Source organism: Piliocolobus tephrosceles, chromosome 11 (genome assembly GCF_002776525.5).
Source record: "Piliocolobus tephrosceles isolate RC106 chromosome 11, ASM277652v3, whole genome shotgun sequence".
In the NCBI taxonomy this organism is placed as follows: Eukaryota; Metazoa; Chordata; class Mammalia; order Primates; family Cercopithecidae; genus Piliocolobus; species Piliocolobus tephrosceles.
Window position 1 is genome coordinate 54,848,836 of NC_045444.1, and position 14,979 is coordinate 54,863,814.

At 36.6% G+C, this 14,979-nt stretch overlaps 1 protein-coding gene across 1 annotated transcript in view; it reads right to left on the minus strand.

Moving 5' to 3' along the window:
• ABCB11 (ATP binding cassette subfamily B member 11) overlaps positions 1–14,979 on the minus strand; it is a 110,112-nt gene that overhangs the window by 11,049 nt on the left and 84,084 nt on the right. Inside the window, exons 20-23 of the mRNA XM_023189708.2 lie at positions 11,155–11,259; positions 10,905–11,066; positions 2,886–3,089; positions 205–446 (exon numbers count right to left, since the gene is read on the minus strand). Of these exons, the coding sequence (XP_023045476.1) occupies positions 205–446; positions 2,886–3,089; positions 10,905–11,066; positions 11,155–11,259 (713 nt within the window). The remainder of the gene's footprint in view (positions 1–204; positions 447–2,885; positions 3,090–10,904; positions 11,067–11,154; positions 11,260–14,979) is intronic.

Here is a 14,979-nt window from a genome sequence, read left to right on the forward strand (position 1 = left end):
GAATACACAGAAGCCTGACTGAATCAGCCCAGGTCAGAAGAACCGCCCTGACGACCCACAGAATCTTGAAAAATAATTAATCCCAGCTATTGTAAGGCACCAAGCTTGGGTTGTTTGTTAAGCAGCAAAAAAGCTAACTGACAGAACCAGGCTATTCCTTCCTTGTGTGTTGATCTTTTCTCATCTTGGCTGGATATTCCTCACCTGAACACGTAGCTGAAATGGAGCCCCTCATTGGGGATTAAGTAACCTCCATATCTGTAGGAAGCAGAATTCGCAACAAACACAATGCACTGGGAAAAGGCAAAGCAGAATCCATAAACATTGGCTTTCTGAATGGCTGTCTTGAGGGGCTTCTCCAGCTCAGTCTCAAGTGTTTCAATGAACCGCCGCTCCTTTCCAATTCCAGCAACAGTGCGGATGTTACTGAGGGCTTCATTTGTAATCTGAAGATCGAGAAAGAGTCTTAGGAATACAAGGGCAGAAATAACTCCTTTCATGACATTTCAATGGCTGCATGGATTAGATGGTGCAAATGGCAGAATGTGGTACAAATCAGAGAATGCATCATCTGGGAATACAAAGAAGTGACTGGAGATCAAACCAACTGGACCACGAGATGATTTTTCAGTTAAATTCAAGTTTCCCTTAATTCTAACATGGCATGGCTTTGTTGCCTCCATTTGTGGTGGAAGAGAGAAGGAAAAATAAAGGTACACAGTTATCCTTGAAAGCTTTTTAGCTTCTTCGTTAATTCACTTGAAATGTATAAAATGGTATCTTTAAACGTCTTCTGAGACAAAAGATTAATAATATACATTTAAAAATTAGATTATATTAGGCCGGGCGCGGTGGCTCAAGCCTGTAATCCCAGCACTTTGGGAGGCCGAGATGGGTGGATCACGAGGTCAGGAGATCAAGACCATCCTGGCTAACACGGTGAAACCCCGTCTCTACTAAAAAAATATAAAAAACTAGCTGGGTGAGGTGGCGGGCGCCTGTAGTCCCAGCTACTCGGAGGCTGAGGCAGGAGAATGGCATAAACCCGGGAGGCAGAGCTTGCAGTGAGCTGAGAACCAGCCACTGCATTCCAGCCCAGGCGACAGAGCAAGACTCAACTCTAAAAAAAAAAAAAAAAAAAAAAGATTTTCTTAAAAAATTAATCTGGCCAAATATTATATAACTTAAATTAGTTTTAGCAGTAAACAAAACTAATTAAATTTATTTGCAAATAATGTTTTAGGAAAAATGAGTATTTATACCTCTAGTGGTAAAACAATACTTTTTTTTCCATAACACTAAAAAATGTTTAAGTTGTATATATTTAGGGGGTATGAGTGCAGATTTCTTACAGGCATATATTGTGTAGTGGTGATATCTGGGCTTTTAGTGTACCCATCACCTGAATAATTAATTTCATATACAATAGGTCATTTTTCAACCCTCACTCCCTCCCACCCTCCCTCCTTTTGTGGTCTTTAGTGTCCACATAAAAGATGTAGACATCTTCTACATCTTTATGTCCATCCATACCCACTAACATAACTTAAAATGAGTAGGAAATGTATCTTTTAGTCTATACTATGAATTTATATTTGTTTTAACCCACACTCTAGGGCAAGTAATCACTGTTTCTGAATTAGGGTCTTACCCTAAAAAGGCAGAAAGGTAGGCCCCTTTGTTCCATTAACATACGAAGTCCTTTTGGCTTCTGCCTACTTGAGCAGAGTTCACATTCCCTCTTTCAAAAGAGACAGAACCTAAGTTATTGTGAATTTCTTAAAAGAGTGTGTATAAGTACGTGTGATTTCTTTCTTTTTTCTTTTCTTCCTTCTTCACTCCCTTCCTTCCTTCTTTCCTTTCCTTTTCTCTTTTCTTTCTTTCTTTTCATTTCTTTTCTTTCTTTCTTTTGTTCTTTCATTCTTTCCCTTCCTCCCTTCCTTCCTTTCTTCTTTTTTTTTGATGGAGTTTTGTTCTTGTCACCTAGGCTGGAGTGCAGTGGCGTGATTTTGGCTCACTGCAACCTCCGTCTCCTGGGTTCAAGTGATTCTCCTGTCTCAGCCTCCTGAGTAGCTGGAATTACAGGAACCTGCCACCATGCCCAGATAATATTTGTCTTTTTAGTAGAAACGGGGTTTCACCACGTGGGCCAGACTGATCTTGAACTCCTGACCTCAGGTGATCTGCCTACCTCGGCCTCCCAAAGTGTTGTAATTACAGGCGTGAGCCACTGGCCTCCCAAAGTGCTGGGATTACAGGCATGAGCCACCGCCCCCAGCCTGTGTGATTTCTTATACTTGAGAAGTGTTTATGCCACCATCCCTCATTTACCCCCGAGGACAAGATATTAATTAGAACACACTTTAAAATGTGTAGCTGAAACCTAAGTGTATCCAAAACCTAAACTGCAGCTCATAATTCTAGTTGGGAAAGACACTTGCCCCAAGCCTGGGGGGACACTAAAGTGTGAAGAGAAAAGGTGTGTGCCATTAAAACCATCATAGCTCCTCTGTATGTGGAAAGCATGGCTCAGGGAAACCATTAGGTTGCAAAAGCCTCGCAGCCAGAACACTGAACTATCCTCCCCTGTAAGTGAGAGTACACCAAATTGGAATGTGGAATGAATCACTACGTGAGAGGAAATTGAACAGGCAATCCTCTGTTCACCCCACTATTTCTCCACGCCGGCTCAAACTCAGAGCCTTGGAGCCTTATTGCCTCAGTCTTTGGGCCAAACATGCATGGAAAGGGTGGTGGAAGGTTCTTAAGTGTGCCTGTCTGTGGGCTGACAGCTTCCTTAAGTCTCCTCGTACTATTTGTTTTTAACAGTTTGTCTGGTAGCCACTCAGCCATGAGGAAAGGGAAAATTAGATGTGCAAGATTACCTGTCCCACCATCTCCAGGGCCTGCTTATCTCGAGAGGCAAATCCTGTCAACATCCTGGTCTGTGTGGCTCCTGATAAAGCCAAGAAGGGAAAGAAGCACAAGATGACCAGGCTTAGCTTCCAGCTAAAGGAGAAGGCAATGATCATGGCCACAGTGACGTTAGTGAAGGAATTGACCATCATCCCAATCTGAGAGCCGGCAGCCTGCAAACCAAAAAGCAATCAACCCATCTGAGACACGCGGTCTCTTTTACCAACTACCATTATACAAAAAGGTCAGATCTTTTATAAAATTGTGATAAAATATACATAATATATAGCATTTTAATCATTCTTAAGTGTACAATTCAGTGGCATTTCACAATGTTGTGTAACCATCACACATCTATACCTAAAGCTTTTAAAATCATGCCCAACAAAACTCTGTATCCATTAAACAGTAACCTCCCTTTCTTCTCTCTCCCTCAAGCTCTTGGTGACTTCTATTCTAACTCTCTGTATAAATTTGCCTACCCTAGGTACTTCTAGAAGTAGAATTATACATGATTTTTCCTTCTGTGTCTGGCTTATTTTGCTAAGCATAATGTTTTCAAACTTCAGCCATGTTGTAGCAGGTATAAAAATTTCATTCCTTTTTATTTTTATTTTTTGTTTATTTTATTTATTTTGGGACAAGGTCTCTGTCACCCAGGCTGGAGGGCAGTGTCATATTATGGCTCACTGTAGCCTTGACTTCCTGGGCTCAAGCAGCCCTCCTGTCCCAGCATCCTAAGTAGCTGGGACCCAGATGCATGCCACTACACCTGCTAATTTCTTAATCTTAGTAGAGATGAGGTCTCACTATGTTACCCAGGCTGGTCTTAAACTCCTAAGCTCAAGAGATCCTCCCACCTTCGCCTCCCATAGTGCTGGGATTGCAGGCATGAGCCACCACACCGAGCTTCATTCCCTTTTAAAACTGAATATTCCATTGTATGTATATATCACATTTTGTTTATCCATTCATCCATTGATGGACACTGGGGTTATTTCCAACTTTTGGCTATTGTGAATAATGCTGCTATAAACATTGGTGTATAAGCACCTTTCAAGTCCCTGCTTTCAATTCTTTTGGATATAGACCTAGGAGTGGAATTGCTGGGTCATATGGTAGTCCTCTGTTCAAAAAATTTAGTTCTTTTAAATGATTAAGTTCTTTTAAATGATGAGCTCCCATAATGTATCTGAAGGCTGAATTAATGAAAAGGTTCTTTATTCATAGCTTATCCAAAGTTCATTATTGACTAATCTCATTTTATGAGTGTCAGTGTAAGAGCAGTCTGTCTGAGATTAATGCAGCCCTAAATATGGGCTACACATGTGTCAGGTACTGATGCATTTGGCTTGTTTGAAGATATCCAGTCATTGGGCTTGAGGTAATATTACTTATTCAATGAAGATTAATTCTTGCTCTATAATTATATTTTTGAAGTTGATACAAGACTGTTGCAAGATACCACTTTGATTCTCATTGAACTTAGCCTGCTCATTGGTACAAAGTTACAGGCTGCTGTAATACACAGCTATGTAGTCAATGAAGATAGATAAAATGGATTCAGTCCCAGTGTAGACAGATAATGGACCACTGTGGTAATTATATGTATACTAATCAGAGTATCCAATGGTTCCAAATCTTCGTTTCAGTTGCAGCTAGGTAGGTATGACCAAAGCTTGGTACACTCTGTAGAGAATACTAGGGTGAGGACAATTACATCACTTCTTTTTAAGATTGTAGAAACATATTATTATTTAAGACAAAAAAATGTAAAACAACCAAAGGTAAGCTGTTAGTCACCATTAGATGCTAAGGCAGTGTTATTCAGGAATAATTTGCATCTTTATATTGAATTGAAGACACAAATGGAATATAAAATTGTGTTCCAAAGCATTCTCATGTGTTAGTGCTAACTTCCTTGGAGACTAACAGGCTAAATCAAGAATTTCTCATTTGTACACCTATGTTCATAGCAGCATTATTCACAATAGCCAAACAACCCGAATGTCCACTGACAGATGAATGAATAAAGAAAACATGATATATCCATAAAATAAACATCCATAAAAATGTAGCTCTGATACATACTATAGCATAGAGAAACTTCAAAAACATCATGTTACATGAAATAAACCAGACATAAAAGGATAAATTCATATGATTCCACTTAGATGAGGAACATAGAGTAGTCAGATTCATAGACACAGAAAGTAGAATGGTGGTTTCCAGGGCTGAAGGGAGGGAGAGCAGGATGGGGAGTTACTGCTTCAAGGGTACAGAATTTCTGTTTGGAATGGTAAAACATTTTTAGAGGTGAATAGTGGTGATGCTTGCACAACAATGTAAATATACTTAATGCCACTCAGCTGTACACTTAAAGATGGTTGAAGTAGTACATTTTATGTTACAAATGTTTTACTGCAATTTTTTTTAAAAAAGAATTTTTGGTTGGCAAGGACTGTCAGGCATTATAGAGTACTTGAAAAGCAACTTTGCAGTTCTTTGGGATATCCTTGCTTCCTTTTACATTTTATTCAATTGGTATTTTTTTAAAAATTAAAAATAATACAGCCTAAGACACAAACAAAACATACATATTTAACAATATATACATATATATTTATTTTTTTCTTTACAAAAAGGACTCATACTCTACATATTACTTTGTACTTTGCCTTTTTTTACTTATCAATGTTACTTAACTATCCTTCCACATCAATATACAGGAACACTTTAAAAAATAGCTGTGTAATATTCCTTAGTATAAATGTATCATAATTGATTCAGCTATTTTCCTGTTGTTGGATATTTGGGTAGTTTCTGGGGAATTTTATTAATTTTTTGGTTAATATAAAAAATGATAAATATCCTTGAACACACATTCTTACACAATAGGAAGGAATTCACTCATGAGAATTCTGGTCAAAGAGTATATAATTAAAAAAAAAAAAGAATTTCTGGTTGGCAAGGACTGTCAGGCATTACAGAATACTTGAAAAGCAACTCTAAAGTTTTTGGGGAGGATATCAATATTTACTATTATTCTCCAAAACATTTGCTTACTACTATTTACTATTACTCTCCAAAAAACATTGAAAAACTTTGTACATTGTATGAGAGTGTCAGTTATTCCCCATCCTCATGAATATCATTCATGATGGTTTTAGGAACACTACACATAATATGGTTATATGAGGGATATTACTATTCATTATAAATGGTTTTCTAGTTTATCATTTGTTTATATAAAAGTTTTGAGTTTATGAAGTCCAACATGTCTACGTCGTAGTTTTGAGTTTTTGTCTTGCTTGAGAGAATTCCCTCTACTACCACTCTTATTTCTCAATGAGCTCTAGCTAATATAATAAGAAAATAAAATAATATCAGTATAAACACGAAAAAAAGATAAAATGATCTTTTTTGCATTTTTTGCTTTGCGGTTATTGTGACTTTTACTAATTGAAGGCTCATGGCAACCCTGCATATGCAGAGCAATTCTATTGGTGCCATTTTTCCAATGGTATGTGCTCACTTTATGTTTCTGCATCACATTTTGGTAATTCTCACAATATTCAAACTTTTTCATTATCATATCTGTTATGGTGACCTGTAATCAGTGATCTTTGGCATTATCATTGTATTCGTGTTAGAGCACCACGAACCACGCCCAAATAAGACTGAAAACTTATTCAATAAATGTGTTTGTTCTGACTGCTCCACTGACTGGCCATTCTCTGTCTCTGTCTCTCTCTCTATCCTCAGACCTCCCTATTATCTGAGACACAATAATATTGAAATTAGGCCAATTAATAACACTACCTTGGCCTCTAAGTGTTCAAGTGAAATAAAGAGTCACACATCTCTCACTTTAAATCAAAAGCTAGAAATGACTAAGCTCAGTGACGAAGGTGTGTCGAAGGCTGAGACAGGCTAAAAGTTAGGCCTCATGCGCTGAACAGGTAGTCAAGCTGTGAATGCAAAAAAAAAAAAAAAAAGTTCTTGAAGGAAATTAAAAGTGCTATTCCAGTGAACACACAAATAATAAGCAAGTGAAGTGAAAGTGAAGTGAACCTTCACTTTCTTCTTTATTGAGGATATGAAGATGCCATCTAGGACATTCATATCTAGAAAGGAAAAGTCAATGCCTGACTTCAAACTTACAAAAAGCAGGCTGCCTCTCTTGTTAGGGGTTAATGCAGCTGATGACTTGAAGTTGAAGCTTACCATTCCAAAAATTCTAGGCCCCTAAAAGGTATGCTAAATCTACTCTGCCTATGCTCTATAAATAGAATAATAAAGGCTGGATGACAGCACATCTGCTGAAAACACAGTTTTTTGAATATTTTAAGCCATTGTTGACACCTACGGCTCAGGAAAAAATATAGCTTTCAAAAATATTAGTGCTCATTGACAATGCACCTAGTCACCCAAGTGCTCTGATGGAGATGTACAAGGAGATGAATGTTGTTATGCCTGTTAACCCAACATGAATTCTGCAGCCCATGGGTCAGTGAGTAATTTTCACTTTGAAGACTTTTTATTTAAGAAGTAACATTTTACAAGGCTACATCTGCCACAGTGATTCCTCTGAGGGAACTGGGCAAAGTAAATTGAAAACCTTCTAGAAAGGATTCGCCATTCTAGATGCCATTAAACACATTTGTGATTCATGGGAGGAGGTCAGAATATCCACATAAATAGGTGCTTGAAAGAAGTTGATTCCAACCCTCAAGGATGACTTGAGGGTTCAAGACTTCAGAGGGAGTAACTGCAGATGTCATGAAAATAGCAAGATAACTAGAATTAGAAGTGGGGTCTGAAGATGTGCTGCATTACATTGCTGCAATCTCATGATAAAATTGGAATGGATAAGCAGTTGCTTCTTATGGATGAGCAAAGTGGTTTCTTGAGATGAAATCCACTCCTGGTGAAAATGCTATGAACATTATTGAAATGATTATAAAGGAGTTAGAATATTACATAAACTTAGTTGATAAAGTAGCAGCAGGGTTTAAGAGAACTCAATCCAATTTTGAAAGACATTCTACTGTGGGTAAAATACTATCAATCAGCATTACATGCTACAAATAAATCTTTCATGAAAGGAAGAGTCAATTGATGAGGCGAACTTCACAGTTGTCTTATAAGACATTGCCACTCTAACCTTCAGCAACCACCACCGTGATCAGTCAGTTGCTGTTAATAAATTAAAATATGTACATTGTTTATTTTTAGACATAATGCTATTGCATAGTTAGTAGAATACGATATAGTGTAAAACACAACTTTTATATGCACTAGGAAGCCAAAAAATTAGTGTGACATGCTTTATTGCAATATTCTCTTTATTGTGGTGGTCTGAAACCAAGCCTGTAATATCTCAGAACTATATCTGGCCTTTTATTATATATCTAGAAAACCCAGTAGACTATGTTAAATTTCTAAAATTATAACTTACAAGAGAGCATGGAAAGTCCTTAAGATAAGTATACAAAAACTAATAGCTTTCATCTCAACTCATTTACAGATATAATTGAGAAAAACATCTCATTCAAAATAGTGGAAAAAATACATGAGAAAAAGTGAGCAAGATAGTGGGACATATTAGTGTAACTATGAATCTTGCTAAAAACTAAAGTCTTGTTTGTATGTCTCTCAGGAAAATTTAGTATTCCCACAATAGCAATCCTACTGTGTATGTATGTGTGTATATGAATTTGACCAGAATAAAAATAAATTTTTAAGAAGAAATTAAAATGAGTGTAAAGTACATTAAAATAATTAACATCCAGGAATAGATAAGAGAATTTTGAAGAGGAAAAATTAGTGTGCAGGGATTTGCCTTACCAGATACTAAAATGTATCAAGTTATAAGGATTAAAACAATGAGTACAAAAAAAAAGAAATAATAAGACATACTATTAGATAGCACAATAGAACGACTATAGTAAATAACTTAATTATACATTTAAAAATAACTAAGAGTGTAATTGGATTGTTTGTAACACAAAGGATAAGTGCTTGAGGGAATGGATACCCCATTCTTCATAATGCACTTGTTTCATGTTGCATGCTTGTATCAAAATCTCTCAGGTACCCCATAAATATATACACCTACTCAGTATCTATCTACAAAAACTCAAAAAACATTATGAATTAAAACAGTAAGTTTTAAAATAGAATAAGTCAAATTGATCAATTCAGACTAGAGTATCTCCAAATAGTTCTAAGTATATATGGGAATTTAATATTCACAATGGGAGGAAATATTTCAAACAAGTGGAAAATGTAATCTATATTTAAAAAATATTTTTGGAATATTTTCTATCGAGCTTCAAGAAAACAAAGCCAAATCTACCTCACACCAATCTTAAGATAAATTTGACCTGGGCTAGCAATCTTATTTTTTAAAAAACAACAAAAGTATTAGAAAAATTCTGAGAAAATCATCTTTTTAAAAAGATAAGTGTTTGTAAGATAATTAGATGCTACTCTCTGAATTCTAGTGATAGTAAATAACCTTCAAAAGCTCCTTGCAGATTGAAGGACACGAAAATAGAAGAGATAAGATTATGACTTATTTATTTAGCCTAAATTTAAGAGTAAGGGGAGTAGACTACAATACTCCAATGATGAGAATGAAATTGGAACAAACTTTCTTTAAGCAGTTACACAATGCATATCAAAATCTTCCAAAATGATTATACATTGATTCAGTGATTATATTTTGAGAACTAAGAAAATAATCAAGGATGTGGCAAGCTCAATGTAAAATGATATAAATTGCTTCTAAGGAGGAAAAAACCTGGGGGAAAAACGTAACTAGAGAATCCTTTAAGACATGACAGTAGATGAAAATGAAGTATTGTGCATTAATTAAAATCTATTGTAGAAGAATACATAATGATGAAAATATGTTCACCTTAGATTATTTTAGGGCAAAAAAGAAAGACTGCAACACACACGTAGAGTGTAACCCTAAGTCTATGGGAAACACATGTGCTTACAGAAAAAGCCTAGATGAATTGAAAGTGAACTATTTATAGGGATTTCCCCCTGAGTAAAAGGATTCCATGATCCACTGAAATTGTCCCATATCACTTTTGGTATTTTTGGTTAAACTGTCTATGAGTTGAGACGTGCTACAGTACAGCACTATCAATCCAGTGAGTTTTTTTCTTCCAAGAGCCTCACAGATCATAGTTTAGTTTTAAAATTGCACTTAAAAAATTTTTTCCTCTGTTTTTGTTTTAAAAAAAATTTATTAACATATTATTTCTTTTTTTAAAATAATTTTAAGTTCCGGGTTTTAAAAAAAATTTTCATAGAAAGTGGGTAGAGATGTTGGAAGGGAAATTTGGCTCTCTTCACTTTAATCCAAACACCTGGTTTTATAAAAGTCTAGCCTCATCACATGTGTAAGCCCTTTGAACAAGGCTGTGGGTTTTGGAGTTTACACACCACAGCTCTGCCTACATTAATCAGAAAGTCAGCTCTTTGATACTTTCAAGATTCTAGATAAAAATCATTTCTTTCCCTCAGTTTCCTGACTGGGCTCCTGCTGAGGCTGCCCAGGACAGCTTCTCTGTTCATAAGGCTAAACCACACTCTGGGGTCCTGTGTGAGTAAGGAGACTTTTGCCCTGTTCCCCCACCCTCTAGGGGGTGGTATTGAATCTTGTTGAAGCTGAGCCTCTGGGCCTGAAAACAATCTCAGAAATGAGTCTCAGGAAAGCTAGACTCAGAGGAAATCCAAAACCCTGACAGATTTTGGTACATGCCATACACTGATTCTGGGCACTGCCTGGGAGACACTGTGCTTTAGTTGCTGTTTGTCAGTGTTAGGAGCAGTGGAAAATGTGACTTTAGGATATCCCCATCCCACTAGTCCCTATTCCATAGGAAACATGCAGGTGATGTCAGAATGCTCTAACAAAAGAATGCCAATGCAGTTAATACATTTCTGCTTCCCCTCCCATAGCTTACCCCTTGAACTTGGGAAGCATCTGTAGCAAGTCTTGTTGTCAATGCTCCAGGGCTATTTCTGAGGTCATCAAACCAGCCAATGTCTTGCCCCAACATTGCCCTGAAACCAAATTTACGTAGCCTTTTTGTTAGGAGCTCCCCGGATTTAGCAAAGGCATATCCCTAAAACATGAAGAAGGAGACTTTAGAGACATTTTAATGAGAAAAGGAAAAATAACTAAATCACTTACTGAAAAATAACATTTCTTACCTGTAGAAATTGGGTGAAAAGAGATACACAGCCCATTGCTACAAAAAGTAGGCACACACCATTGATCTGTGACCTTTGTTCATCTTTATCAGGAAGTGCAAAAGTCTTGGAAAGATAGTAAGCAAGGTAACTTTGTTATTATAAACAATAGAAAAATAAATATATTTATATGTTTAAAATGAATTTTTCTTACCATGTCATTATACATCTGTCCAAATTCATAAAATATACAACACCAAGAGTGAACCCTAACGTAAGCTGTGGATCTGTGATAATGATATGTCAATGTGTGTTCATTAATTGTAGCAAATGTATCATTCTGGTGGGAGATGTTGATAATGGGGGAGGTCATGCGTGTAGTGGGGTAGGGGGTATATGGGAAATCTCTGTATCTTCCTTAATTTTGCTGTAAACCTAAAAGTGCTCTAAAAAAAAAAGTCTTTTAAATCATGGTTCCACTTTAAACATGCTAGTAATTAAATGAAAGTTAGCTATGAATATGATGACGATGTACTACAGTCCTCTGTGGAGTGGAAAACCTGGTGAATGAAAACCAATGGTGATGACTTACAGAATTTTTGTCTTGTTATTCTGCCTTTTTAGGCAATCGTGTTGGTTTTTCATTGACACAGATGAAAAGGATGATGAAATGACTTAAATCATTTAAGTAATAAAGCTGAGAAAGAAGGAAGAAAGGAAGGAGGGAGAGAAGAAGGAAGAGAGGAAGGAAGGGAAGAAGGAAGAAAGGAAGCAAACAGGGAGGCAATGAGAGAGGGAGTCATGAAGGAAAAAGGGAAGAAAGGAAGGAAGGAAGGAAGGAAGGAAGGAAGGAAGGAAGGAAGGAAGGAAAGAAGGAAGGAAAGAAGGAAGGGAGGGAGGGAGGGAATTGAGATCTGGAAATGTTATCTGTGACAAAACTCAAAGTAGTATTAATATTTTGACCTATGTCTTTCTCAATTACTAAATGAAACAAAATATGACTTTCACTCAGGTAATTTGCCAGTTAATTTTATAGAATATACATCATTAAAAAAGAAACTACCAAAGCATTGACTGGAATTGCCTTAGGAGAGAAAAAAAACTTCATTCATCTGATATTGAGGTTGTTGCCTCTAACTCACCAGAAGCTGAAACATTTTCCCACCCCCTAAAAAACTATGGCCATTGTGAGTGGGAGTTTTTAGTGTATAATGCTTAATAAACTATACTCAAACATATTCTGAATTTACAGACATTTGTTCAAGTAACTGAGGATCTTGTTGCAATAAGAAAAATGAAAGAACACAATCCAATGACATTGCCTTGTTGTGAAATGGATTTTGTGCATAACAGAACCTTTTTAATTCAGACCAGGTGAAGGAACTCGGAAGGTCAGAAGAAGTATGCATTAGAGAGCCATACAATAGACCTTTATTCATTTTCCTGAATTAATTTGAGTCACTAAAATAGTGTCAACAAACAGTTGCTCAAAGGAAACCATTTATTCAAAAATATGTACTAAGTACCTACTATTTGCCAAATAAATCTCCTTGGGAACGATATGTACTACTCCATTAACAAATCCTTTTTTTTGTAAAGCAAAAGTAACCCTTTCAAATTATGGCAAATTACAAAGTGGGTAGGAGGGGTTCTAAATTAAAGAAATTTTACTGTTTGTAGGATAAAGTTTCTAGGGCCTTCATGGTGCTCAATACTGGTAAAAGTGGGTTCAGAAAATAGCACAGTAATTCTTCCCAGCATAGCATGACTCGTAAGTTTACAGAGTCTAAAAAGTCAAGAATTTAAAGATAAAGATTTTTAAAATCACTACCCTGAAACCCCAAACTGTGATGCCACAATTCCCATTCCTCCTTAAGGTCACCTTTTATAATGATGATCTGTAGAACCACAGAATTTCCCATTTAACTCTTAGAGATGGAAAATAAAGCCCCAAACATCAAGTTGTTTGTTCAAGTTCATTAAGTTAGTGGTTATTACTGGATAAGAAGATGCCTGTCTTTTGGCTTCTGGTGCAGTGGTTTTCTTCTGGGGATGCTCTTTTAGCTTTTTGCATTACTTACCTTCTCAGTGTTTAAAAAAAAGAGCATTTAGCTAATGGTAAAATTCATACAACTGTCCAATTCGAGATTGGACATCTCTCTATCCACAATCTTTTTTCACAAAATTCTGCTCCACGAGTTCTTTGTATATTCTTGTTGTTGAAATGCAACTCCATAGGGCTATCCATCCATAGATTCCTTTGTTCCTTGACTAGCTGTAGTTTGGGCACACATCTTTGCTATTTTTGTAATGGTAAGTTTGTTTAAGGAGAAAACTAACATTCATCAACCTTTTGCTATGTACCACATGCCAAATGTGTGGATTAACCTGCTCTAACTTAAATTAGGAATTATGATTCTCAAAACAACCCAGTGAGGTAGATTTTCTTGCTTCTTATACAGATGAGGAAATTAATCAAGGATAAATCACTCACCCAAATATATACAGAAAATATACAGATAGTACAGAGTAGAGACCTGCTACAAATCCAGAGCTGGCTGACTCTCACGTCCATTTTTTTTCCCTAGCATGCTACATCCCAATTGCTGTGCTTGGAACATTGGCACATTTTCCAAGTCAAATAGACACAGGGAAAGTGAAGCAGATAAATTATGCCTTACATGTATATTGAGGCTTAGGTAGATTGGCAACTGGGCTCCTAATAAGGCCCAATCATTTGCTGGGTCCATTCCCACAGTGTGGTCTCAATACACCAAATGTGCATATTGTACCCTTTAGGTATGTCAGAAGGAAAATAGAGCAATTATAAACAGACCCACAATTATACCCTGTGAGAAGAAAGCATCATGAGTTTACTAATGAACACATGATAATTATGCAAAGAGACAACCTACTTTACCAGAGAGGAAAAATAGTGGTTTGTTCAGCATCGTTCTCTCAGCAAATATAAACCTGTGAGAACAAGAATGATGAGCAGACTTTGGATTTCATCAACTAGATGCTGCCTACTCTGGTCCTACAGCCCTTAAGTCTCTAAGTCCATCTTAAGGTTTCCGGTTGTCACCAGAAGAAACACAGAGATAAGTGAGAGCTAAACAATGGGTAAACATGGACATACAGGGTGGAATAACAGACACTAAAGACTCTGAAAGGTGGGAGGATGGGAGGGAGATGAAGATTGAAAGATTGAAAAATTTCAATCACCACCAATGACCAAGCAGGTGCTCAAGAAGGACAGCAATTATAGTTGAATCTTCTTTTTTTTTTTTTTTAACTTAGCCATTTCATGGACCACTGGAGCTGGAAGATATCTTAGAGATCACCTTTGTAAATCCTTCATTTTATAGGAAATGGAGACCGGGACAAAGGTATGACATGATCCCAGGGCACACAGGATGTGGTAAGTAACTAGAAGAGCCAGTTTCAGAAGAAACATCTCCTGTTTTCAGCTAAGAAAATGTATCACATTTTTAAAAACTGCTTCTTTTAACTTTCAAAAAATTTTGTCTATTTAGGGGGTACAAGCACAGATTTCTTACATGCATATTGAAGTCTGGGTTTTTAGTACACCCATCACCTGAATAGTGAACATCGTATCCAATAGGTAATTTTTCAATCTTCATCTCCCTCCCATCCTCCCACCTTTCGGAGTCTTTAGTGTCTGTTATTCCACCCTGTATGTTCATGTTTACCCATTGTTTAGCTCTCACTTATAAGTGAGAACATGTGGCATTTCATTTTCTGTTTCTGAATTATTTCACGTAGGGTAATATCCTCCAGTTCTGTTCGTGTTGCTGCAAAAGACATGATTTTATCCTTTTTATG